We start from the raw sequence: 27,928 nt of genomic DNA, 5'->3' as shown, positions 1-27,928 counted from the left end.
GACAGGAAGTTTCCCTTCACACTGAAAGTTTGATTTGATATTTGTAATGTAAGCTGTGTATGCATTTATATGTTTTTTTTAACCAATCTTCTTGAGAGAGTGTTTTATCTTTGTTTTTGTCTGAAAGTGGCTTCATGTGGGTTGTTGCTGTCTCTGTGTTTGGCCGGTTGCTAAAACTTTAAAAAGAGGAAGGAAAAAAACATCTAAAATAGCAGTTCACTCTCTGGAGTCTGTTTGCAGCGGCTGGAACTACAAAACGGTAAGAGTTACACTTGTTCAGTCATTAATATTGTCTAACTAATGAATCTCCACACAAGAAAATTGAAGTGAGAAACATTTTCTTTCATAATAACCTCTGAACATCCAGAGCTCATGTTCCTAACGTTGTCTTTATATGAGTTTCAACCATGGAAATCTACTAACAGTAAAGACTGTAAAGTATTTTTGCATTGTTTATAATGCATTAAACAGCTGTTAGTTTTTATGAAACGTTATAATAGTTTTTATCTCTTTATCTAAATGATGCAGTTTCCTGTGGTGATGTCACTGATAACGCTTGCTCTGGTGTTTCTGCTCCTGATTCCAGGTCAGTCTCTCCTGTTAATCTCCTGTTAATGACATACGAGTTAATCACTAACTAAGAGTAAAAGCTTTTGGCTATTAGCATGGATCAGTTTAGCACTGCTGGTCGTCCCAGGAAAAATATCACTGGTATAACATCTACTATAATGTACGGACATTTATATGATTTATTTGTTGCTTCCAAACAAACTTGTATTATTCAGGTTTCTGCTGATATAATGCTAACTGCTGGAGCTGCTAACATTTAGAGAATAACGTTGTTCATGGTGTTCATTATTCTGCTTCCTGCATTTCATCACATTCTGTCTGATGTCTGTAGGCTTCACACAGATCACATCACATCAGGTGTAAGGTCCTGTTTAACTCATAGATGGGTATTTGTTTCCTTCTATTGTTGTTTCCTATCCTTGTTTCCTTGTGAATGTTGTGTTTCAGGAGTTTGTAGCCAGAAGGATGATTGGGGTGTGAGTTACAGTCCTCCACACATCTGTGCACTAAACGACTCAACAGTGATAATGAACTGCAATTATACATACCCTACTGGACAACAGATTAAGGAAGCGTTCTGGATGAAAACACTGGTAAAAGATAATGGAGAGTATCCAGATCTGTCTAAGGACCCTGAATACAGTCAGAGGCTTCAGTATCTGGGAGATAAACAGCAGAACTGCACCGTCAGACTGAGTCATGTGACACTGAAGGATGAACACATGTACTATTTCAGATTCATCACTATTTCAGATGGAAAATGGACTGGAAATCCAGGAGTGACTCTTACTGTCACAGGTGAGTTTGATGAGGTTTATCTCTTCTTCTGTGCATTATGTAGAATAATAATGAGTGTGTGACAGCAGCACTAGATATAATGTGTGTGTTGTGTTCAGATCTTCAGGTGGAGTCTCCTGAGAGAGTGACAGAGGGAGATTCAGTCACTCTGACATGTAAAAGCAGCTGCGCTCTGACTGACAGAGCAACATTCATCTGGTCCAGAAACTCACTGAAGATATTAACTGAGAGTAACTTCAGTAACAAACTCTCCCTCAATCCAGTCAGAAGAGAGGATTCAGGCAGATATAGCTGTGCTGTAGACGGACACACTCACATCTCTCCTGCGGTTCAGCTCAATGTCACGTGTGAGTACAGATTGACTTTTTCTCTTTAAAGTTGTCTTAAGACTAAAAAACGCTAATTAATGATCAGTGAGGTTCATGGGAGCTCTTGTGTTTTCACTCAAATCTGGAAGAAAAAACACAGATTTATATCATGTGTCTCAAAAACAACAGATTTATAATGCTGAGAAGGAAACAGGAAAGATATTTTTTTTTAAGATCAGTGTTTTGTCAATTTATTAAAATGCTTATAAATTATGTAATATATATATATATATATATATACATATAAACATAAGTGTATAACAAATTTACCAGTGGCGGCTGGTCAATAAAGGGTGATGCCCTCCCTGAACCACACACAAAATAATCATTATTATCATTATGTTTATTAATAATATAAATAGTATAATTTGATATTGAGATGATGTGATATTATGTGATATATGATATGATATGATATGCCCCCCTCTGCCTGTCCACATGTCTCAAGTCCAGCTCTGAGGTGAGAGAGAAATCTGTGAAGCAGGTTAGCCAATTGCTGAATTAAATCATAATGCAGCCCCTGATAAATACTTTTACCTGACATCTGTAGATCCTCCAGTAAATCCTGTGATCTTCATCAGTCCATCTGGTGTACACTGTTAGACCTTACCGGTTTTTTTTACAGTAAAATACTGGCAACACTGTTGCCAGTAATTTACCATTATTTGTACAGTTCTTTACTGTATTATACAGTTTGTTACTGTAAAATGCACTAAATTAAAATTTGACTTAAAACTAATTTCACTTGCAGAAACCGACTGCCTTAAATTGACCAACTGTAACTTAAATGTGTAAAACTAAAATGTGTAATGCATTAATAATGTGAGAAAAGAGTTAAGTACTTCCATTAGAAACCATTAAAAAACTTAAGTACATAAAAAGATTTCCACTGAACCAGCAATTACATTTTGTTAAATAAAGCAACATGCAGCGTATCATCGATGTGTCTAGATCTTCTCCTGGACTGAAGCACAGGCTCTACTCTTCAGCACAATGGTGACCCAAAAAACAAAATTTTACAGTAAACTACTGGCAACAGTGTTGCCAGTATAAACCTGTTTTATAACTTACAGTTTATTACTGTTAAAATACATTTTGTGGGTGTGTCTTTTTATCTTACACTGTTAACCCTTTCAACCCCACAGGAAAATCCACACTACAAAGAGTAAAAAGTAACATTGATGCAGTGTTGCAGTGAGATAATTAATGGAATATGTAAGTGATTGTTGAGCATTAGTGATGAACACCTGCTGTTAACAAGCAGAATCACTGAAGGAAAGAGGAACACAAGAACAGAAAATAGAGAAACACAAGAACTACAACTGACTTCCAGCCATTACACATTATTACACGTATTATTAACCAGTTTGACTTTATTTCTGTCATCCATCTACAGAAGTAGTTATTGAGATGTTTAATTGAAAATGTTTGATTTGAAGTAGAGATCAGTGTTTGCTTTAGTTGGGTCGCTGATGCTAACACATTTTTCTCTCTTGCTGCTTGAGCTGTGTTTTTGCAAGTCACACTTCTGCACACACACAGTTCGTGAATGATTGTGGTTATATTCACTATCATGACAAAATCATTATATAGCCTGTCCATTCACTAAGAAGTTAGTTCTCACTCATTCAGAGTTTAATTCTCAATCAAAAGTGTTACGTTACCACCACTGTGAAAAAACAGCAAATAACTCATTTATTTGCAACACATGCATAACCAAAAATAAAAGAGCTACACTGTCTTTTAGAAACACAGAAATATCACAAATTAGAACATGCATCTCAACAATGGTGGGAATATATATTTTTTATTATTATTCATGCAGCAGAGCATGCTGGGAGTTTTATACTATCCTGGTACCCAGCATGCATTGCGACATGAAACTTTTGATCATCACCATTGTTGAGATTCATACGCTGATTATTGATGTCTGTGTGTGTCAGAGTCAAGCAGGAGTTAATACAATTTTAATGCACTATATGATTTCAAAAAAATTCAGTTGACCTGATTACAGAAATATTGCTGTATTTCATTTTGTAGATTATCAGATATGTGGTATTAAACCAGAAATTCACAGCTCACATATATAAAAAAGTAAAAATATGATTTGGAAATCACAAAACCATCAACTCCTGATCAACTTCCCCTTGCCTTTTTCTTGCTGTAACAAATGTGCTCTATACACTCACTGTTACAGCAGCAGAAGAGAGATGAATGAACGAAGTCTTTGAGTTAAGGTACAAGAGACCAACTAAAGCAAATACTGATCTCCATCATGGTGACAACAAACTTTATTATTAACTAAATCCCTGTTCATTCTCAACAATAACTTTAAATAAATAATGTTAAACTGGTTTCACACTCAGTGTGGCTGTAAGTCAGTTGTAGTTCTTGTGTTTCTCTTTTTTCTGTTCTTGTTTCTCTGTCCTTCAGTGATTCTGCTTATCAGGTGTTCATCAGTGTCTCAATTCACTCACTTCTTTTCATTCAAGTGGACTATATTAGTGAACTAGTGTAGGGAATAGTGAATGAGGGTATAGGGTGCGATTGGGAAAACAGCCTCTGAGTGTCGACTTTGAGCGCTGTTAATTCACAGTATATTCCTGTAGGTATATTCCTGTATATTACTGTTTTAATGGAAAATGGTATAATATTGTAAGAATGTGGGCTTTTTCTACAGTAAGGGCTAACAGTGTAATAGTGGAGGGAGATTCAGTGACTCTGAACTGCATCAGTGACTCAAACCCTCCTGCAGAAATCAGCTGGATTAAAGGAGGAACGATTGTAGGATCTGGAAGAATCTTCATCATCTCAAAGATCAGCTCTGATGACAGTGGAGAATACAAGTGCAAGTCCATCAATGAACATGGAGAGAAATACTCTGATACTGTGACTTTAAACGTCATATGTGAGTTTTATGAATCATATTCTGTATTTTAACACATTTATTTGTCAGTATATTTTGTCTGATCTAGTCCTGTTAAACATTAGTGTGTGTTTTTATCTGTATTTCAGCAGTCAGATGTTTCTCGCCTGTAAGTGTCGGTGTTGCTGTCGGTGTCGGTGTTTTACTCGGTGGAGCATCAGGTGCTTTTGTTATGTACATCTGGTAAGAAGTTTCTTTCCAAAAAATGTCTTTCAACTTCTGTATGTATGAAGTGTTACTGTATTACAGTTAGATTAAGTGTCACATTTAAAACGGTAGTGCGTAAGTTTTGCCTCTGTCGCCATCTCTGTTTGAAACCTGTAACTGCAGTTATTTGTGGAGTTATCTTCTTTACGAGGGTTGTGCATCGGCACGGCTCCTCAGCGCGGGTGAATCTGATGTTTTGAGGTGTGTGTGTGTGTGTGTGTGTGTGTGGGTGTTCTGTCAACACACCAGTGTGGATCTGCACTGCACATCAGGATTACAGTTACTAGGTCTTGGAAGTATATTAAAAATAAGACGTTTCACCAGAATAAGTTCACTTTACCGATCTGATTCAGCTCCAATACTTGACAACGGAGGCGGACACACACACACACACACACACACACACATAAATGTGTTGTTAATTCATCTTTCTTCTTACAGTCTTACTAAAAGGATGAACAGAAGATCTGCTGTGAAGGAGGTGAGAGGATCTCAGTTATTCTGATGTTTCAGCCGCTATGAGCCGTACAGATATTAAGAGTATAAGACACACGAGTCTCGAGTCCAAACACCAGATTCTTCAGTTCTAGATCCAGTAACACTGATTTCCATCAAGATCCTCTAAACATTACAGTCAGCATTTAAAACATGAACTCACAATGTGTGTGTCCTTCTGTCTCTCCTGTAGATCTCGGATCCCAATGAAGACACATATACAGCTCTTGAGCTCAAGTCCACGACCTCTGACCTGTACGACACACTCACAGTAAGTGAGACGTCAAAGTCAGATAGTCCATCACAGATGATCACATGACCGATCTCTCGCTCTCTCTCACACAGACCGTTGACCGCAGACCTCCTGAAGACTCTTGATCTCAGAGCTTTTCTAAACATGAGAATCCATCAGTAAGTGTCAGAACCTGCAGCTCTTCTCAATATAATCAATACAACTCTCTCCCGTGTAGTGTGTGTTTTATGTATCTTGTGAAAGGGTTTATAATGTTGTTGATGAACTTCAGTCAGTCTTTCTTCATCTTGTTGTTTGTTCAGATCAACAGGAAGTGCTGCAGTGAGAGGCGGAGCACAAATTAACCAATCCTGAGCTCTGTGGGCGGAGCCCCTGATGATTGACAGGGATTATTACAGACTTATTTCTATATAGTTTAAGAAACATAATGTAACCGTGTATGTAAATGAAAGTGAAACGCCGGTGATTTGTCATTGTGTAAATATATAATGTTAAAATTAAGTCAGAAGAGCAAACCCACTCAAGTTATGTTCAGTTGTGGCAACATTTTCCTGCTGTTAAATCATAATTGATTATTTTATTCTGATATACTGAATAAAATCACAATTGTGCACTTTCACAATATTTTTGCTCTCAAAGTGCTCAATATTATAAGCTTCTGTTATTCTGTCTGTTGTGTTCCTGTAACTCTCCCTTTAAATATTCAGTTTTATTTGTGATAATCTCATATTTGTTATACAAACCTTATGAGCACATCAATAATGCAGTATATATATATATATATATACATATATATATATATATATATATATATATATATATATATATATATATATATATATATATATATATCAATAGTCACAAGCTACTTATTTGGTATTGATTGCATTAATAAAATATCAATATTCAAATTATATGAATTACCAAACATGGGTTTCTGCATCACTTTTATTTGTTTTAATACTTTTTTCATGTTTGCTCCAAACACTCCTGACATTTACTGGACAGTTTGTGGATGCGATTTTCCTTTAAGTGTATTGTATTTTTTTTTTTTCTAAAAATAATTTAGAAAAATCACATACACATTTAAGAAATAACTGGTTTTGACATTGGCATTGTTAAAACTGTAACACAAAGTATTGGTATCGTATCAAAATAAAAAAGTGTGTTATGTTTTTGGACCGTGTGTGTCCTTAATAAATCTTTGATAATGATGATACTGATGTTCTTTCTCTCAGTGAGAGGTTCAGACAATATTCATAATTATTCTCTAATGATTGAAGATGAAAAGTAACATAAATGCTTTAACTAAGAAGTGACCACATAGGCGACTGATTGTGTGACGCCAGTGACCTCGGATGTCTTCAGCTAGAAGATCAAATATATGTTTTAACACAAGTTGGGTGCTTCTCTCTAAAACCTGGAGAGAGCATTCCAGTAATTATAATTCTAAGAAAATCTCATAAGTAATCTTCAAATAATCTTCAAATAATTTAATATGCAGAATAATAAATATTGATTAATACCCTTGATAATCACTCATTAGGGCTGGGCAACAAAAAAAAGAAAAAGATAATCTTTTTTTTTTTATGTGGTCGGTTCAATATCGATTCTCAAAAGCCATGAATCAAAAGTTTCCTGTATTTATTTCCGCAAACATTGAACATTATACTTGATTGATGTTAATCTTCTATAGTCTTCTCCACTAGATGTACGTTCCGGATGTTACAGCGGCCAGAGAAAAACTAGTGTTATAAAGCAAACATTAATTACCACAATGGTGACTACAAACTTTATTATTTTCAATAAAACATCACCATCTAAACCTTTTCTCAATAGGTAAGGGTGATACCTTATTGTTTGCAATATACCGGTAAAAATTCTCCCCACGATAAGAATCAGTCTCCCCACGATAATAACGATAAAGCCTAGTTGATGATGTTCTTCTGTTTGTGACCCATTCGCAGCTCACGAACTTCAGGAACTGTAACTTAACCAGTGAGGATGAGGAGTTTATCGCTAACAGAGGAACTACCTCTACAGTCTGGAACTGGAACATTACACACAGATATATTTTCACTCGCCGAACACTGACTGAGCGCTTGAGAGTTTCACTCTCCGTCAAGCGATCCGTAAAGCGCACTATTTCAGTCCATCTCGATGAACACACAGTGTATTTGACGCACAGTAAACACTAGAGGCGCATGACTCGCCGTCGCTTTGCTGAGAGCGCTCAGTGTTTCTCAAACACTCAGAGAGAGAGTCTTATACCACGCAGAAGTGACGTGCTACATGTAAACGGTATTCTTTGTTGTATTTTCCTGTAAAAAAATAACGGAGCTCATTTAGAATTATTCAGCCTTAATGAACAAACAGAAAATAATGCGCAAACGGAAATCTCACCGGCTGACGCTCACCTATTACTGTTCCTGTTTTGAGTTCTCTTTCACGCACACCGTTGATCAGACCTCCTGAAGACTCTTGATCTCAGAGCTTTTCTAAACATGAGACTCCATCAGTAAGTGTCAGAACCTGCAGCTCTTCTCAATATAATCACAAACTCAGTGTCAGAAGTATGATCTGAATAACAGCTCCCCCTTCAGTGTTCCCCTAAATGTGAATGCCCCATCCATTCATCCACACAACCATTCATCCCTTCATCCATCCATTCATCCACACAACCATCCATCCATTCATCCATCCATCCATTCATCCATCCACACAATCATCCATCCATCCAATCATCTACACAATCATCCATTCACACATTCATACATTCAATCATCCACACAACCAACCATCCATCCATCCATCCATCCATCCATCCATCCATCCATCCATCCATCCATCCATCCATCCATCCATCCATCCATCCATCCATCAATCAATCAATCAATCAATCAATCAATCAATCAATCAATCAATCAATCAATCAATCAATCCATCATATTTTTGCCCCATTCTTTTATAAGGTATGATGATAAAATTGTCTTGCCTCAAAGAGATGTAAAATATTACTGAACATGCATGTAAACATACACAGTTTGATCGTATATTGTAAACACAAAAGTTAAGAACTGCTTGTCAGAAAGAAAAACACTTTTAAGGAAGCTGAAAAACACCATATAATCATGGTGACAGGAAGTTTCCCTTCACACTGAAAGTTTTATTTGATATTTGTAATGTAAGCTGTGTATGCAATTAGATGTTTTTTTTTTTTTTTAAGTGGTGGTATAATGCCCCTTTTTACAATATGTGAAATAAGTCTCTGCTGTCCACTGAGTGTGTGAAGTTTTAGCTCAAAATACCCCACAGATATTTTTTTACAGCATGTTAAAATTGTCCCTTTTTGAAGATCAGTAAAAACGCGTCGTTTTGTGTGTGTCCCTTTAAATGCAAACGAGCTGCTGCTCCCAGCCCAGAGGGCGGAGCTTCAAGACCTTGTGTGTGTGTGTCATGCAGACACACTCTAAAATGTCAGAAACTGTTCTGCCTTTTATGTTTAAACTGGAGTCGGATAATGATGGAGAGACTCAAGAAGAAGTGACAACATGCAGAAGCAACAGGACGTCTCTGAATGGTTAGTTGATGAATTTATGTTGCTGATGTGGAGTTAACTATCTTTAATTAGCATATTCTGTCATGATAATCTATAAAATCGCTTGTGTGGAAACTGTAGTAGATGCCTACAGAGTGACTATTGCATTTGTGTTACGTACTGAAAAGACGGATGCGACAGCTTCAGCAGATTAACATGTGCAACAACTCTTCCTCTTCTCAACATGGACTGCTCGTTCACGGGGGCGGGTTTATGTAAATTTTAGGGTTTGCAATGTCACTAACCCCAGAGGAATGTCGTGTAGTCCATACCAGACGTTTGTTGTAGTCCTTAAAAAGCAATTTATTTAAAAGCAAATATCTCCATTTGCTCTGAACTTTGAGCGTTGTAACTTTGCAGATGTTGTTTATGATCAAACACAACATTACACACTAAAGCTAGAAAAGTCAAATCATAATCAACCACCTCTTTAACCAATCTTCTTGAGAGAGTGTTTTATCTTTGTTTTTGTCTGCAAGTGGCTTCATTTGGGTGTTGCTGTCTCGGCGTGGGGCCGGTTGCTTAAACTTTAAAAAGAGGAAGGAAAAAAAGTGTAAAATAGCAGAAGAAAGTTTTCACCGTGCATTTGCAGTTCACTCTCCTGGAGTCTGTTTGCAGCGGCTGGAACTACAAAACGGTAAGAGTTACACTTTTCAGTCATTAATATTGTCTAACTAATGAATCTCCACACAAGAAAATTGAAGTGAGAAACATTTTCTTTCATAATAATCTCTGAACATCCAGAGCTCATGTTCCTAACGTTGTCTTTATATGAGTTTCAACCGTGGAAATCCGTGGAAAAAGTATTTTTGCAGTGTTTATAATGCATTAAAAAGCTGTTAGTTTTTATGAAACGTTAAAATAGTAATACTATATAATATATCAAACGTTATAATAGTTTTGATCTCTTTATTTTAATGATTCAGTGTCCTGTGGTGATGTCACTGATAACGCTGGCTCTGGTGTTTCTGCTCCTGATTCCAGGTCAGTCTCTCCTGTTAATCTCCTGTTAATGACATACGAGTTAACCACTAACTAAGAGTAAAAGCTTTTGGCTAGTTAGCATGGATCAGTTTAGCACGTCTGTTCGCCCCAGGACAAATATCACTGAACATCTACTATAATGTACGGACATATAAATATGATTTATTTGTTGCTTCCAAACAAACTTGTATTATTCAGGTTTCTGCTGATATAATGCTAACTGCCGGAGCTGCTAACATTTAGAGAATAACGTTGTTCATGGTGTTCATTATTCTGCTTCCTGCATTTCATCACATTCTGTCTGATGTCTGTAGGCTTCACACAGATCACATCACATCAGGTGTAAGGTCCTGTTTAACTCATAGATGGGTATATGTTTCCTTCTATTGTTCAATATATTTTTGTTTCCTATCCTTGTGAATGTTGTGTTTCAGGAGTGTGTAGCCAGTGGGGTGGTTGGAGTGTGAGTTACAGTCCTCCACACATCTGTGCACTACAGGACTCAACAGTGATAATGAACTGCACTTATACATACCCTACTGGACATCAGATCAAGGAAGCGTTCTGGATGAAAACACTGGTAAAAGATAATGGAGAGTATCCAGATCTGTCTAATGACCCTGAATACAGTCAGAGGCTTCAGTATCTGGGAGATAAACAGCAGAACTGCACCGTCAGACTGAGTCATGTGACACTGAAGGATTCACGCATGTACTATTTCAGATTCATCACATATAAACCTGATGGAAAATGGTTTGGTGATCCAGGAGTGACTCTTAATGTCACAGGTGAGTTTGGTGAGGTTTACCTCTTCTTCTGTGCATTATGTAGAATAATAATGAGTGTGTGACAGCAGCACTAGATATAATGTGTGTGTTGTGTTCAGATCTTCAGGTGGAGTCTCCTGAGAGAGTGACAGAGGGAGATTCAGTCACTCTGACATGTAAAAGCAGCTGCGCTCTGACTGACAGAGCAACATTCATCTGGTACAGAAACTCACTGAAGATATTAACTGAGAGTAACTTCAGTAACAAACTCTCCCTCAATCCAGTCAGAAGAGAGGATTCAGGCAGATATAGCTGTGCTGTAGACGGACACACTCACATCTCTCCTGCGGTTCAGCTCAATGTCATGTGTGAGTATATGTTTTAAAGTTTTCTTTCCAAAGCCAGTATAGTTACATTTTTAAAGAAAAGGAGGGACGATTGAAGTAATTGGGGCTAATCTTTAAAACATTAAAATACTTTCAATAGCACAACCAGAACAATATGTGTGATTTAAAAAGTATGTTATATTCAGTAAGTATTATTATTCAACTATGTTGACAACACCACACCCTCAAACAGCTGTTGGATTTAAACACATTTAAAGCTCAAATAATGCACACATTTAAAAAAAAATGTTTTTAATCTTTTTTAAAGAAAAGAAGAAAAAAAACATTAGGCCTACTTTTTGTTGTGTGTGGCTATTAGTATTATGCAACAAATGTTTCATTTTTGTAATTGTTAGTTTCCATATATGTTAATTAGTAGGGGTGTGCATTGGCACTGCCCTCACAATTCGATTCGATTACGATTCACCAGGTAACGATTCAATTCGATTCTACGATGCATTGCGATGCATCAAAATTTTACTGCACACAACAAGGCACATTTTTCATCAGTAATGAGGCAATACAAGCAGTCATATATTGAACAACAGATTTTATTGGCTGCTATGTGTGTATTATCACTCTCCTGTATCTTCGACATAAATGTCATTAAACAAAATAAAATTGAATGGTACAGGGTATTGTATATGGCATTTTCAAACCTGAAAAAGAAAACATAAATCACTGCTTTCAAGGGCTGTAATCTCCCAGTCTATTAGTCGATTATTGGTCGATACGTTCTGGCTTGACCAAAATTCAGATTTTTTTGCCGTGTTCATTTCATCAGTTTTGCCGTGTTCATTTCATCAGTTTTGCCGCGTTCGTTTCATCAGGTGGAAAGCAGTAATTGCTAATGGGGGTGTTTTCAGAGCACCCCTGTTCCACAGGTAACAGTCAGTCTTCAGAACATACCCCTTGTTTTCACTTCTTTTGGATTAGCCCAACCCACCGGAGAAGAGAGACAGATTGAGCAAAGTAGGCTACTAGAAGGTTTGCTGAATATTATTTATTTACCCAGATAGCAACACTGTTTCGGCCCAGATCCGGCCCACATCTGGCACTTGTGGAATGCGGATCTGGCCCACATGCCGCGTGGAATGACGGCCCTTGGATGGGCCGCTCCTGTTTGCCAGATCTGGGCCACAAGCAGACCATAGCAATGCCACATGTCAGCCAAGAGCAAATAAATAAACCAGAACTGGACCTTATCCGAACCACAAAACCTGCGTATATTAAATATGGAGTCATCTCAGCCTTAATAAGCCTGTTAACAAGCAGAATCACTGAAGGAAAGAAGAGAACAGAAAAAGAGACGAGCAGAAACACAAGAACTACAACTGACTTCAGACACAGCCTTAGATGAAATCAAGAGAAAAGAAGACATTACATCTGTGAAGATCTCAGCAGAGGAGAAATAACCAACTCCACAAACAGCATTGCCAGCTTCACTTATTACTAACCAGACTGACTTTATTTCTGTCAGACGTCTACAGAAGTTTTATTAAGAATTAACAGAGGTTTAATTCTAATGTGTTTCATTTGAATTCACCATAACAGTGATTAGTGTTTCCATTAGTTGGGCTCTTAACTCTTATTATGTATTTTGACTTTTTTGGCTGTTGTGTCAGTGTGTTTGTCAAACACATTTGCAGCGGCAAAGGAAGCTAAAGTGAAACGAGATCAGGTAATGATGGTTACCTGATGATGGCTTTATAATCATCATTTATTAAACTGATTTTTGATGATATTTCAATCAAACCAAACAATTTTAGTGATCTATAAATACATTCATAATAAAATTTCTGTATTCCAGCAGTTCTGCAGCAATAAGATTTTGACAACTGTGAGCACAACAAACGAGTGTATAGTGAAACACACAGACATCAACAATCAGCGTATTAATCTCAACAATGGTGACAATCAACAAAATATTCAGATAATCAGATCAACTCTGGACATCACAAAAAGCTACTAAATGTCACAACAAAAACAACAGCAAATATTTAGGGTTAAAAAAAGATTGGACAATAGGACAATTCAGCTGCATGATTTATTCATGCTGCAGTGCATGCTGGGAGTTTTGTACAATGCTGCTACCCAGCATGCATTGCTGAATGGCACTTTTGATTGTCACCATTGTTGAGATTCATACGCTGATTGTTGATGTCTGTGTGTTTCACTTTATACTAATTTATTGTGCTCATAGTTGTCACAATCTTAATTATGCAATACATGAATTGTATCATACACGTATTAATAGTTCAATAAAATATACAATTATAATCAAAAGACATCATAAAATCAGGTAATTTCATGATGATTATGGAGCCAACATCAGGTAACCGTCATCACCTGATCTCATTTCACTTTAGCTTTCTTTGCTGCTACAGATGTGTGTGATCAACACACTGACATAGTAGCAATTAAAGATAAGAGTTCAATTAAGAGTTAAGAGATCAACTAATGGAAACACTAATCACTGTTATGGTGACTTCAAATTAAACTGAGTTAAACCTCTGTTAATTCTCAATAAAACTTCTGTAGACATCTGACAGAAATAAAGTCAGTCTGGTTAGTAATAAGTGAAGCTGGTAATGCTGTTTGTGGAGTTGGTTAATCCTCCTCTGCTGAGATCTTCACAGATGTAATGTCTTCTTTTCTCTTGATTTCATCTAAGGCTGTGGCTGAAGTCAGTTGTAGTTCTTGTGTTTCTGCTCGTCTCTTTTTCTGTTCTCTTCTTTCCTTCAGTGATTCTGCTTGTTAACAGGCTTATTAAGGCTGAGATGACTCCATATTTAATATACGCAGGTTTTGTGGTTCAGATAAGGTCCAGTTCTGGTTTATTTATTTGCTCTTGGCTGACATGTGGCATTGCTATGGTCTGCTTGTGGCCCAGATCTGGCAAACAGGAGTGGCCCATCCAAGGGCCGTCATTCCACGCGGCATGCGGGCCAGATCCGCATTCCACAAGTGCCAGATGTGGGCCGGATCTGGGCCGAAACAGTGTTGCTATCTGGGTAATTGAGAGCGTTTAATTCATAGTCAGTCCTCCTCTACCATGTCAACAAAGACATCGGCAGTGTAGCAGCATTTTTTTTTTTTAGAAGACGGGAAATAATTATTGGAGCCCAATGCGCAGTGCGCAGTGCCCACTGTTTGTATTAGTTTTGAGCCTATGCTTTATTTTTCAGTTATGCACTTTATTTCGTTTTTGCTCTTGATCTGGTTTGTTTAATAAAACTTTTTTTTTAATTAAAATGGACGTGCCTTTGTGTTTAAAGGGGTGGTTCAGGATTTTGGACATCGGACCTCATTTTCAAGTTAGCCTAGTTGTTATTCATCAGTGGAGACAGTTTTCAAAAATGTTCATCCAGTCCTTCCAGTTGCTTAGTTCGCCGATGCTAGGCTAGCGCGAGTCAACGGTATAAGCTAGCCTGCCATTAAAAACTGTTTTACCCACTCCAAAGTACACCAAAAGCAAATAAATTATAACGCCAGACCGTCGATGTAAATGTCTATTGAGAGAATAATGTTAGAAATCAAACTACCCTTTCATTGGATTGCAATAGTTACACTTTGTTCCCTGTATTTATTAGCACAGTCTACAGCAGCGGCGGACTGATATTAAGTTACCTAGGCAACCGAGAGAGTCTCCACATGACGCAAGTGTATTTACCTGCCGCTGACACTCATCACTACAGAAGCAGAGGATATTTCACTAAGAAATCAACATAGGACTATGGCCACGTTTGAAAGCCATGCCAATGTTTCAGACTTTGGAGACGAGGAATGTGTTTTATTCAACGAACCGTACAGTATGAGCCGGAATACACAGACGAAGAACTAATCGAGATGGATGCTAAAAGGGCAGAAATTGAACTGTAACGTTATCTCCACTAACGCTGTCATTGTCATTCTATCAGTTATGAAAGGGACTAGCTTAATAGATAGCTATAGTAGCCTAACAAAAGTTATTACCTGTTCATCTGCTGTTGGTGCATATGGAAAGACGGCTGGAACTGCATTCCTTGTCAGTGACTTATGAACGTTTCGATGATAGGGGTTTTCAAAGTCGTCTGGTCTAAAATAATCACTACAAATTCGCAACTTTAATAGTCTCTGCCGGTGTCTCGTTGTCCAAGCCAGCAGAAAGAAGTCACAGTTGGTTGCTTTCTGGGTCTCTCAATGGAAATTTGTGGAAACTTTTTGCATGACCATCTATTTGGTTTATTTTTACAATTTCGAAATGCACAACGAATCACCATGTTGCCAATTCCTTAGTTTACAATCAAATGTTTTTCAATATCGTTGTTCATGGCTACTACTAGCTAGCTAGACGTCTGTAGTGCGCGCTTCTGTTCTGTGTTTACTTTTCGGCGCAGTACTACTAACCGGAGCAAAGTAAAATTCCGCCGCTGCTGAGAAACTAGTTCCTGTAAATGTAATGCGATCATTGAGATGTAAGAGAACCGGTAGTTTGATTTCTAACATTATTCTCTCAATAGACATTTACATCGACAGTCTGGCGTTATAATTTATTTGCTTTTGGTGTACTGTGGAGTGGGTAAAACTGTTTTTAATGGCAGGCTAGCTTATACCGTTGACTCGCGCTAGCCTAGCATCGGCGAACTAAGCAACTGGAAGGACTGGATGAACATTTTTGAAAACTGTCTCCACTGATGAATAACAACTAGGCTAACTTGAAAATGAGGTCCGATGTCCAAAATCCCGAACCACCCCTTTAAGAGTAAAAGCTTTATGTTAATAGTCTATTCGTGTCTCAGCCGCGAAGCTGCGCTCCTGTGTTACGCCTCATCTTGTCTAGTTTCCCATTAACTTCGTAGAATCCGAAATGTGCCCAGATGTCCGCTTTTCCAAGCTTTGGGTGCGTTTTTAATTACCCGTCTATCGCGGTCATCTCCCTCCGCCTCAGCCGTCTTGATTGTTGTTGTTGTTATGCCCACGGAAGTAATCGAAACTTCACAACTTTATTGTCCAACTCAAGGCCAGAAAATAAACAGTGACATAATCGATTATGGCACTTTGCTGCATCGATGCTGAATCGTGCATGCCCCGCATTGCGATGCATCGCTGAATCGATTATTGTTGACACCACTATTAATTAGTTAAACACATGTTCCCTGTTGTGTTTATTATCCTCCCTTATGTTTAAGCTTTCAGTTCATTTCATTTAGTTATTTTTATAGTATTGTCTATGTTTTAATGAGGTGCAAGCCTGTATATTTTGAAAATGAGGCAGGCATCTAGATAATGTAAGAAACTGTCAAAATTGAATAAGTACACTGTTAGACCTTACCGGGTTTTTTTACAGTAAAATACTGGCAACACTGTTGCCAGTAATTTACTGTTAATTGTACAGTTCTTTACTGTAATCTACAGTATTTTACTGTAATATACAGTTTGTTACTGTAAAATGCACTAAATTAAAACTCGAGTTAAAAGTAATTTCACTTGCAGAAACCGACTGCCTTAAATTGACCAACTGTCATTTAAATGTATTAACTAATATGTGTAATGCATTAATAATGTGAGAAAAGAGTTAAGAACTTTCATTAAAAACCACTTAAGTACATAAAAAGATTTCCACTGGACCAGCAACTACACAGTCACCGTCTGTTAAAGGGGGGGTAAAATACTTAGTTTCAGTCAATCTCATGTTAATCTTGAGTACCTATAGAGTAATAGTGCGTCCTTCATATCTCCAAAAAGTCTTTAGTTTCATCATATTTATAAACAAAAAATACAGCTTTCCGATTCTATCCGGAAAAAGCCGAGGTCCTTGATTCTGGGCGTGGGCGGAGCTATAGAGTCAAGCGGGAGAAATAAATCTGATGAATGGGGTGTTTTATCACTGGGACCACGCCAGGTTTTAATTGCAACCGGTTTGCAAATCCAGCGACGACCTGGGCCTTGTTAATAAAACATTCGTCACTGAAATGACCAGAACACAAAACCGCACTTGCCGAACTCCTTTGCTGTCCCGGAAATACAAACTGCATCCACTGTTCCAGTAACACTGGGTTCTTTGGGAAGCTGAACAAGGTAAACTTTCCCTCACATCCCAAAACACACTTTTTTGGAGACATTCTTGACATCAACCATTCCTATTTAGCGCTGCTGATGATGATTTCCGGTAGTAGCGCGTCGATGAGCGCGGTCTTTCTCTCCTCTGGTCGACGTGTGCGTGAACGCGCTTTTCCGAGAGCAATGCTCATATAAGGAGTTCCACTCTGGTCTACGTCATTAGATCTACGATAGAAAAAAACCAGCCGAAACATGTTGCAACCCGGAAGTATGATTTTTCAGCACAGAAATTCTCTGTTATTCGTTCAAAATAACTTTTCAAACTTTGGCCATTATTAGCATGAGAATCCATCTCTTTAACACTGTAAACAACTCTGAATACATGAAACACCATTGTACCCCCCCTTTAAATAAAGCAACATGCAGCATATCATCAATGTTTCTAGATCTTCTGCTGGACTGAAGCACAGGCTCTACTCTTCAGCACAACGGTGACCCAAAAAACTACATTTTACAGTAAACTACTGGCAACAGTGGTGCCAGTATAAACCTGTTTTTATAACTTACAGTTTATTACTGTTTAAATACTTTTCGTGGGTGTGTCTTTTTATCTTACACTGTTAACCCTTTCAACCCCACAGGAAAATCCACACTACAAAGAGTAAAAAGTAACATTGACGCAGTGTTGCAGTGAGATAATGAAGTGAATATGTAAGTGATTGTTGAGCATTAGTGATGAACACCTGCTGTTAACAAGCAGAATCACTGAAGGAAAGAGGAACACAAGAACTACAACTGACTTCCAGCCATAACACATTATTACACTTATTATTAACCAGAATGACTTTATTCCTGTCATACATCTACAGAAGTAGTTATTGAGATGTTTAATTTAAACTGTTTGATTTGAAGTTACCATTATAGAGATCAGTGTTTGGTTTAGTTGGGTTGCTGATGCCAACATGTATTTTTTTCTTGCTGCTTGAGTTGTGTTTTTGCAAGTCACACTTGTGCACACACACAGTTTGTGAATGATTGTGATTATATTCACTATCATGGCAAAATCATTATGTGGCCTGTCCATTCACTAATAAGTTAATTCTCACTCATTCCGAGTTTAATTGTCAATCAAAAGTGTTACGTTAACACCACTGTGAAACAACAGCAACAATGACTAATTTATTTCTAACACAAGCATAACCAAAAATAACAGAGCTACACTGCTATAGAGAAACACAGAAATATCACAAATTAGAACATGTATCTCAACAATGGTGGGAATAGATATTTTTAATTATTATTCATGCAGCAGAGCATGCTGGGAGTTTTATACTATCCTGGTACCCAGCATGCATTGCGACATGATACTTTTGATCGTCACCATTGTTGAGATTCATATGCTGATTGTTGATGTCTGTGTGTGTCAGAGTTAAGCACCAGTTTATACAATGTTAATGCACTATATGATTTCTAAATTTTTCAGTTGACCTGAGTACAGATATATTGCTTGATTTCATGTTATAGATTATCAGATATATGGCATTAAACCCTTAAATTCATAGCTTTTATACAAAAATGAGCATCAACTCATTAATGATTATGACATCATCACAAAGCCAAAGACTCCCGATCAACTTCTTGACTTTTTATTGCCGTAACAAATGAGCTTTATAAACTCACTATTACAACAGTCAAAGAGAGATGAATGGATGAACTTTTTTAAGTCAAGGTACAAGAGACCAACTAAAGCAAATACTGATCTCCATCATGGTGACAACAAACTTTATTATTAACTAAATCCCTGTTCATTCTCAACAAGAACTTGAAATAAATAATGTTAAACTGGTTTCACACTCAGTGTGGCTGGAAGTCAGTTGTAGTTCTTGCGTTTCTCTTTTTTTCTGTTCTTGTTTCTCTGTCCTTCAGTGATTCTGCTTATCAGTTCATCAGTGTCTCAATTAACTCACTTCTTTTCATTCACTCTGTCAAGTGGACTATATTAGTGAACTAGTGTAGGGAATAGTGAATGAGGGTATAGGGTGTGATTGAATTAACAGCGCTCAAAGTCGACACTCAGAGGCTGTTTTCCCACAGTATATTCCTGTAGGTATTTTCCTGTATATTACTGTTTTAATGGAAAATGGTATGATATTGTAATAATTTGGTCTTTTTCTACAGTAAGGGCTAACAGTGTAGTATTTAGCAGTGATATGGCAGTGGTGATGGCTGAAAGTTTTTTGATCTAGAATTTTTAAAGTTTGCTTAAAGGATTTATATATGTTTAAGAGTTGTCATGTTTGCTTGGAACCAGCTTGTAAAACAGTATGATATGTGGGGAAAAATCATGGCATGCATAAACATTTTAGCTTCTGTCTCTGTGGTTAGATATTGCCTTTTGTGTCTGAAGTTAGCCAGATTATATCTGATGGTATTAGCCACCTTTTTAACATGCTTTTTACAAGTAAAAAAGAATGCCACGGTATTTAAATTCGGACACAACCACAAGTTTTTCACCACTAAAAACCTCACCCTGCTGTGAACTTGTGGATTTAAAAGAACATGCATACTGGTTTGTTAATGATAAGATGCAGATCTGACATTTTTAGCCAGTCAGAGACATGTATCAGTGCTTCAGTCAATTTAGTTGCAGCCTGTTGTTTGTTCTTAGTATGCAAATAAAGAACTGTATCATCTGCATACATTTGTATATTAACAGGTTGACAAACTGAAGGTAAGTCGTTAATGTACAGGCTAAACAAGATACAGCCCATTACTGACCCCTGGGTTACACCAATATTACAGTCGAGGTATGAAGAATAAGAATTACCAATATGTACGCTCTGTTTCCTGTTACTTAAGTAGGACTCCATCCATTTCATGGCCAAGGTCCAGAAACACTGCACCTACCATACCACCCTCATCTAATTTTGACTTGATGTTTTCAAGGAGAAAACTGTAGAGTGGTTTGTGCGAAATTCAAACTGCATTGGGTGCAAAGGGGTGTGGCCAAGTTTAGGTGGTTTTTCAGCTGTTCTGCTAGCCATTTTTCAGATATTTCCTTTATTATAAAAATAGGTTTAGCTTTATCAATGGGGATAGATGGTATAGTTTCAGTTTGGATTACATGAGCCAGATCCCTGGCTGAATTTATAAAGGAATCTTTAAATATACCTGCTATCATATCATCTTGGGTCAGGATTCTATTCTTTGAGTTCAGGTAAAGTTATCCTTTGTTCTTTACCAGCAGTGTGATATTATGATCGGACAGACCAGTCAACATTTTATGCGATGTAGTTACTCTCTCAGGTTTGTTGGTAAATATCAGATCAATTTGTGTCTGAGAGAAGTTGGTTATTCTTGTTGGACCTTGTATCAGTTGGGAGAGATTGAATTTGTCTGTTGTAGCGACAATGGTTGGTACATTTACGAATTTAGTTTGAACACCAAGTAAAACAACGCGCATTGCCCATGTGACCAGCCCCAAAGACATTCCAACCCCGTTTTCCACTTCCTCTCTGCAAGAGAGAAAGCCATGTGACAAACTCACACACATGTGGCAAACACACACACACACAAGTTCTCTAAATTCATCATATAAAAGGGCCACAAGCCCATTTACGACGCTTAGGAATGCACAAAGAGAGAGTCGACCCTCACCCCAATGCCTCCTGAGAAAGATAAAGGAACCTGTTGTCCTATATTCTATAAATATAACCACTTGAAAGATGTGTTAAACATGTACCTAATTTTCCCATCTCATGATTGTAAAACGTATTGATGTGGGATTCCTTTTTATGTGTTCATTAATGCTTAAGACTTGATGTTCACTTGACACACTCATGTGTTGCATGTTTAGTCTTTTTAAAATCCAATCGTCGTCGCCCACTGGTTAATTTACATTACATTTAACTAATGTTGTGTTATAAGAATTAGTATTGTATGTTATCAGAATCTTGAAGGATCTTTTCTGAAAAACCCTTCAAATTACTTATTCAAATTCTCTGTCCGGACACAAAGAGCCATAAAATCTTCCTCCAAAAGGAGCACTTCTATTGGCTCACACACCCCCAGAGGGCAGGATAGCTTCACACTCAAATAGCGAGAAACCCTACTTCTCCCCCTCTTGAGCATGCTCTGGTTCCAACATCTTGACGTGCTGAACGTCCCTTCTGAAGATGAGGCCGCGGGCTTACAAGCTTGCAAGGCCTCTCCATTCCCTGCCAGCCAACTGCAGATGAAAACTGCAACGGCTCCATTATTTAATATCTGTTTGACGGGGTTCACAGTTTGGTTGGGCCTATTTTCTTGTGAGGGTGAAACAGTCAAAGATTGAAACTCAGCACTACTCAGCGTTCGTGGACAGGAGCGTTCTCCACACACAGCATCCGCGGCAAATCCCGACAACTGCGGCCGCAACATCCAAGGCAGGGACAGCACGCCATGCATCGGCACCAGAGGAAAGCGCATCGTAAAGAACGCCGCTCCCCAGTCAGGACGAAGCAACCAGGCCATTCCATTCGCCGCTGCTGTCCCCCCGCCGCAACACACACCCCCCGTGTGCACCTCCACTCGCTGACGGAAGCATCACCAGAGCAGGGGAAAAATCCAAAGCATTTACCCTAATTGGGTAGCACGGCCATTGTTTAGGATTTTGGCATAGGCTACATATTGGCTCCATGGGTTGAGAATGAAGCTGTGACGAACGTTGCGTTCACAGCCAGATTGTTGTTGTCGGCATGAATGGCAACTTTGCAACAGGCTAGTGATGTAAAGTCCGATTCATTTCCGCGAGTCGGTTCATTCGGACAGTTCTTTTCAAAAACTATTAATGTGTTCCATACGTCATCAAGCAATGATGGCACAACAGCATCAGAGCCGTGATATTTCAGGCACTAATCTGCAATATGCGTTCACACAAATAACATTTTATTTGAATGTTTCGAGATGCATTGACACAAATTACTTTATTTGAATGTTTCCTCTGTAATCCTAGGCAATCTTCGACAGTTGGTTGATCTGGCTCATTCGGGTCTTTTTGAGTCAGACAAGCTATTTTGACTTGTGTGTTTAGCATCGTCAACCCGGAACTAAAGTTTGATTCTGATTGATTAATGAAGTGGCTCGACCGGTTACCTCCAACCGGCTCAAAAGAACGATTCGCTCAAGAACCGAACATCACTAGCGCTTACTTAAAGCCACACCTAACAATTACGTTACTACTACAATTTTTGTCATGTAATTTGGAATCACTAACCGACTATAGTTTGTAAGTAATCTACCAAGCACTGATTTACTGATTAACACACACACAGAAAAAAAGTACTGTGTTTTTCATTTTGGATATTTCTTGATAAGTGACCTGACCTTTTGACACAAGGATCCATGGATTCATGTTGTTTATGCTAAATTCTGCTTCTACCATCTGTATGTAAGAACAGAAGTGCTTTGGTGGGGTGAGTGACGGGTGATACTATATATTTCTGCTTTAGATCCTCCAGTGAAACCTGTGATCTCCATCAGTCCATCTGGTGTAATAGTGGAGGGAGATTCAGTGACTCTGAACTGCATCAGTGACTCAAACCCTCCTGCAGAAATCAAATGGTTTAAAGGAGAAAAGTTTGTAGGATCTGGAAGAAACTTCAACATCTCAAAGATCAGCTCTGATGACAGTGGAGAATACAAGTGCAAGTCCATCTATGAACATGGAGAGAAATACTCTAATGCTGTGACTTTAAACGTCATGTGTGAGTATAAAAAACAAGATGCTGTAGAACATCCCAGCATTTTTATAATATTTTTTTTATCAATAATTAGTAAAAAAAAAAAAAGATGATCCTTGTAACAATTATGTTTGGTGATTATTATTAGACCCACCCAGGAACGTCTCACTGTCCATCAGTCCATCTGGTGTAATAGAACATAAGATGCTAATTTTCTGTTTTGATAAATTCAGTTCATATTAGTCATTTAAAAAAAAAAAAGAATATATTTTTTTTAAAGAAAATCTGATAATTGTTATTAGATCCTCCCAGGAACGTCTCAGTGTTGATCAGTGGATCTGGTGTAATAGTGGAGGGAGATTCAGTGACTCTGAACTGCATCAGTGACTCAAACCCTCCGGCTCTGAACTTCAGCTGGTTTAAGGAGAATGAAACCTCAGCTGTTGGATCTGGACAGAGGTTCAGTGCACTACAGAGTGGACGCTTCTCCTGTCAGGCTCACAATCAACATGGATCTCAGAGATCAGACGCTGTAACTGTCACAGGTGAAGCTTTTATTTTATAAAGGTTCAAGGCAGTTGTGTATCTTTGATCTTAACTCAAATTCTTCATCTTTCAGTGAATCGTGGTAATGGCTGGCATGTCTGGTTGGGGATCACAGTGGCATGTTTAGGATTCTTCATCATCATCATCATCATCATCATCATCATTCTGTTAATAATGTAAGTTTGATTAAAATCATTCTCAATTACAGTGAATGTATGAATGTAATTCCCTTGCAGATGGAAATGCCTCATATAATGTGATTAGTAATTAATCTTTAAAATGCAGCTTATAAGTTTAATATCTGTTAAATCAGGAGAAAACGAAGAGGTGCTAGAGCTGAAGACCTCACCGAAAAACAGGTACATCTTCCAGACACAACATGTGAATAGTCTAGAGGGGGCAATTCACACAAAACGTGAGAGACAAGTCAGTGGGATGAGAGACAAAAAAAAAAAAAAAGTCTAGAGAGGTTTTTAATAGTTTACCGCCTTTTAGTTTGAGTGCCGTTGTAGGGAGGCCAACCAGTTGGAGTGGAAAAGGGAAATGATGTGCTGTACAAAAAGTTGATGCAAAATCCCAAAACGGTGTTTTATTGTAAGGTGCTAAAATATTTTCAGTGCAGGAGAAAACACAAATAAATAAAAACTGTACAAAAAGAAAAGAAAACAGCAACAATGTGCTAATTTTGGCTAAACCAAATGGCCCAAGTTCGCAACACTACTCAGTATTACAGTCCACAATCAGAACTGAACTCCTTTCAGCCAGCAAGCCTATTTACAGGCTGAAGCCCCGCCTACAGGACATACCAACCACAGGTACAAACTAAAACATGTGTTAACAGCTAAAACAACAACCATTAACAGAGAAAGAGTTTAACAACAAATAAAATGGCAAAAACTCACAAATGGGGTTTCTATGGCAGCGACTGATGACGTTTCACAAGTCCACAAGAACAAAAGTAGGCTACAGACAAGAACGCATACTGAGAAACAACCCTGGATTATAGGTTTGATTTTTCCCTTAAAGTCAATGCTCCACACTCCATCTCAGTATGTGGCGGACTATGAACCAAATGATGTTTTATAAACAAAGTTCGGGAGGAGCACGTTCAAATAATCGATCCAATTATCACATCATTCCAACCAGCTGTCAACAATCAGTAATCAACATTTCTATCCAATCAGCATGAGTGGAGACCTATATACATACTCATTTGACTCACCAACGTTCCTCGACAGTTTTTCAGCATCCCTCCACCACCCCGTCTCCTCACACTCGCCTGGTTACTTCCTAAACCAGCAATACGGGGGGAGTACTCTGGGGCCACATTTACACATACGGGTATTTAGAGAAACGAATATTTCTCCCCCTCCGTTTTCAATAATAACATCGTGCACACAACCCGCATAAATACGCCGTCGAGCACCATCATAACTATGCTAAACCTATGGGCGGCAGTGTAGGGAGAAGGATAAAGCCATGCAAGCCAATCAGAATCCTCAGAATCGACAAGAGAGAACCTAAAACCCTGTTTCTCCCAGTTGACACGACAACATATAACCGCCGTTTTCAGAAATCTCCACTTTGGCCGGAGTTTTTAGAAATGATCGTTTTCTGGGATAAAAACGGCGTTTTCGTGTAAATGACAGGCCAAAACGCAGAGAAATATCTGCGTTTTCCCATCGTGTAAACGGGGCCTGGGTTCGGGCCGAATACCGAGCCCGGAGCCCTCTCCTCGGACAGCACGCCAAATACGCATACTATTTATTCCATCTGACTTATTTGTGAGTGTGAACTCGTGAAAAGCTGGTTTGCCAACCGCCATAAAACATAAAAGAAAAAGAAGATTATGGGTTTGTTTGTACACTCTGAACCGGGAAGTTTAACTGCAATAAGGTTTGTGGAAAATATGTGGAAAAATAAAGGTAATCATTATATGAATTATTATGTGTTCTGGCATTCTGTTCTTTTAGAAAAATAATGACTAACTTTACGATTAAATATAAAGAGTTGAAAACTACAACAAAGCACAGCAGTGACAAACTTTAGACAGAACAAAACAAAAACTCCACAATACCTTCCTGATGTGTACACAGATGTTAATATTGCCGGCAATGCACAGTATCAGTGAAATGGGTGTATGTTTGTCCAAGTGTATTCACCAGGTTAACCTTTGACAGGTTACTAATGTTTATAGAACGCAGTGTCATGTGAGAACTGTCACACACGTCGGTCTAATACATTTACATAGAAATATAATGGAAAGGTAGTGCACTGCAATGGAAGAAAAATGTGTTCTGTATTAAATGCCTTTAACTGTGAATGTCATTTTCTTCCGTTTCAGGACAATCTGTACTCTACCGTAACAGAGAGAGTCGTTCGTGTTTCTGAATCAGCCGATGGTGATGACGCTCAGTACGCCACTGTTACTTCCAGCAAACCCAGAAGAGACGGAAATGCTCCCGAATGCAGAGACACTGAGGAGATCCAGTACGCAACTGTCCAACATCACAGAAAGACTGAGACGAAGAGTGCAGAGGAGAACGAAAGCCACTACGACAATATCAGGATTCGTCAGCCTGACTCTGTCCTGAGGTGAGAAGAACGAGCTTAAAGAGACAGTTCACGCAAAAATAAAAACATTTATACCATGGTCTGGGTGAATACTCGATTCTGATTGGCTGCAGGGTGTCCGTTAAAAAGTGATAGAGGACACCTAAATAAACTGTCAGGCGTAACCAAGGAAACCAAGTTATTGTTTGTAACTTGTAACTTTAGATTTCGATTGTAAAACTAATTAAAATATAAACTAATGTTTTAAAAATGTGTTATTTGGCAATTGTGACCATGGTATAAGCGGGTTAATGCCCTTCGAGGTGTCCTCCGCTGCGCGTCGGCCGGTTCACACCTCGCCGTCGTCCATTAAAACCTGACAATGGACACCTCGTCGGGCATTAACCCTTACTTGCCATCTCACCCTCATGTAACTTTTATGTTGATGAAAGGATAATTTATAGTTCTTTAAATCTGAAATGTTTTTCTTAATAACTTTGTCCCACTGATGTTTCAGAAACATCTGATTTTTTAAGTGACTTTTATCATCATGTATTCTAATACATGACATGATTGTTTTGTTTGATGTTTTTAGGCTATCAAATGTGCAGACTGTGGAAGAGACTTCTGTGATCTACAGCCGTGTCAAATGAGTAAATGAGTCATCATGAAGACAAAGGCCAAAACAACGAAACAATATTCTGAGAGTAGTGCTGTCAATTTAGCATGCTAATTCACTCAGTTATTTATTATTCGTTAAATCAGGTAAATAGATGTCAGGAACGCAGTGTCTGTGATCTTTTTCTCATTACAAGAGCAGAATACAAAGGAAAAGAGCCAATAACCAAAAACACAATGTTTAGTGAGACTAAAAACATTTGTGATGTCACTGGCTTGGTAATTTGTTTCTTGAAGTCACTTGAATTTTTGACTTCATGTGTTTCTGTAAGCAAATAAAACAAAAAAACATATCAGTTACACCAAATTCAAGCTTGTGTGTGGTCATTTCTGGTTCATTGTAGACCTAAACTCAGAATAACCATATGTGATGGCTGGGTTAATATTAATATTTGGTATATCAGAGTTAATATATATATATATATATATATATATATATATATATATATATATATATATATATATATAATATCAGATGGATAAAATTAAAGTTTGGTGAACACCTCAGTCTATTAAAGTCACCAGTGATGATTATTTGTAGAGCAACTTCTGTGTGCGTGTGTTAATTTCTCCCACCCCATCTCAAACTTTTGAATCTCCATGTCATTTTAGGGACTTTGTATTAAGCAATATTAGCTAAGAATTCATTTTGATCGATGACATACATTGAGACACATTGGGCCTTGCATGTGTTCTTCATTACGGGCTGGTGCTTATGTGTGGGTGAACTGATTCTGGATGAGGTCATTTCCTGTCCCACCCACCTCTACTGCCCACCACTTCCTGTCTCTATTATTTTCGGCAATTATCAGGAGGATGTCAAAATACAACTTGTCCGCAGTCAAAGTGTCGACATCCAGTCTTACTCAATATAAGTTCCTATCTTGAGTGTCTTGCTCAATAATTCTTCAGAAAATGTTTCCAGGAAGAAAGGCTATAAAAACATAGTTAAAACCCCCCACTTTTATTTTTTTATTCCATTTATATCTGAACATCCCTTCAAACTTAAAATGTGTAAATTCAAGTGAAGCTGTAAA

At 38.0% G+C, this 27,928-nt stretch overlaps 1 protein-coding gene across 1 annotated transcript; it reads left to right on the top strand.

Annotated features, from left to right (window-relative positions):
* On the top strand, positions 1-27,195 carry LOC307000566 (B-cell receptor CD22-like). The gene is made up of 20 exons (XM_079616209.1): positions 1-259; positions 529-586; positions 1,018-1,368; positions 1,467-1,715; positions 4,438-4,644; positions 4,752-4,845; positions 5,311-5,350; positions 5,558-5,635; positions 5,710-5,719; positions 5,920-5,930; positions 9,778-9,852; positions 10,142-10,199; positions 10,634-10,987; positions 11,086-11,334; positions 22,884-23,138; positions 23,417-23,659; positions 23,734-23,836; positions 23,974-24,019; positions 26,005-26,255; positions 26,809-27,195. The coding sequence occupies exons 2-20, from the start codon at positions 541-543 to the stop codon at positions 26,864-26,866; spliced, it is 2,778 nt and encodes a 925-aa protein (XP_079472335.1). The 5' UTR covers positions 1-259; positions 529-540; the 3' UTR covers positions 26,867-27,195.
* The last annotated feature ends 733 nt before the right edge of the window (positions 27,196-27,928 follow it).

The sequence above is a fragment of the Phoxinus phoxinus genome (genome assembly GCF_949152265.1).
Source record: "Phoxinus phoxinus genome assembly, chromosome: 6".
Taxonomy (NCBI): Eukaryota; Metazoa; Chordata; class Actinopteri; order Cypriniformes; family Leuciscidae; genus Phoxinus; species Phoxinus phoxinus.
The sequence above is the reverse complement of the archived record's forward strand: the minus strand, read 5'-3'. Positions and strand labels throughout refer to the sequence as shown.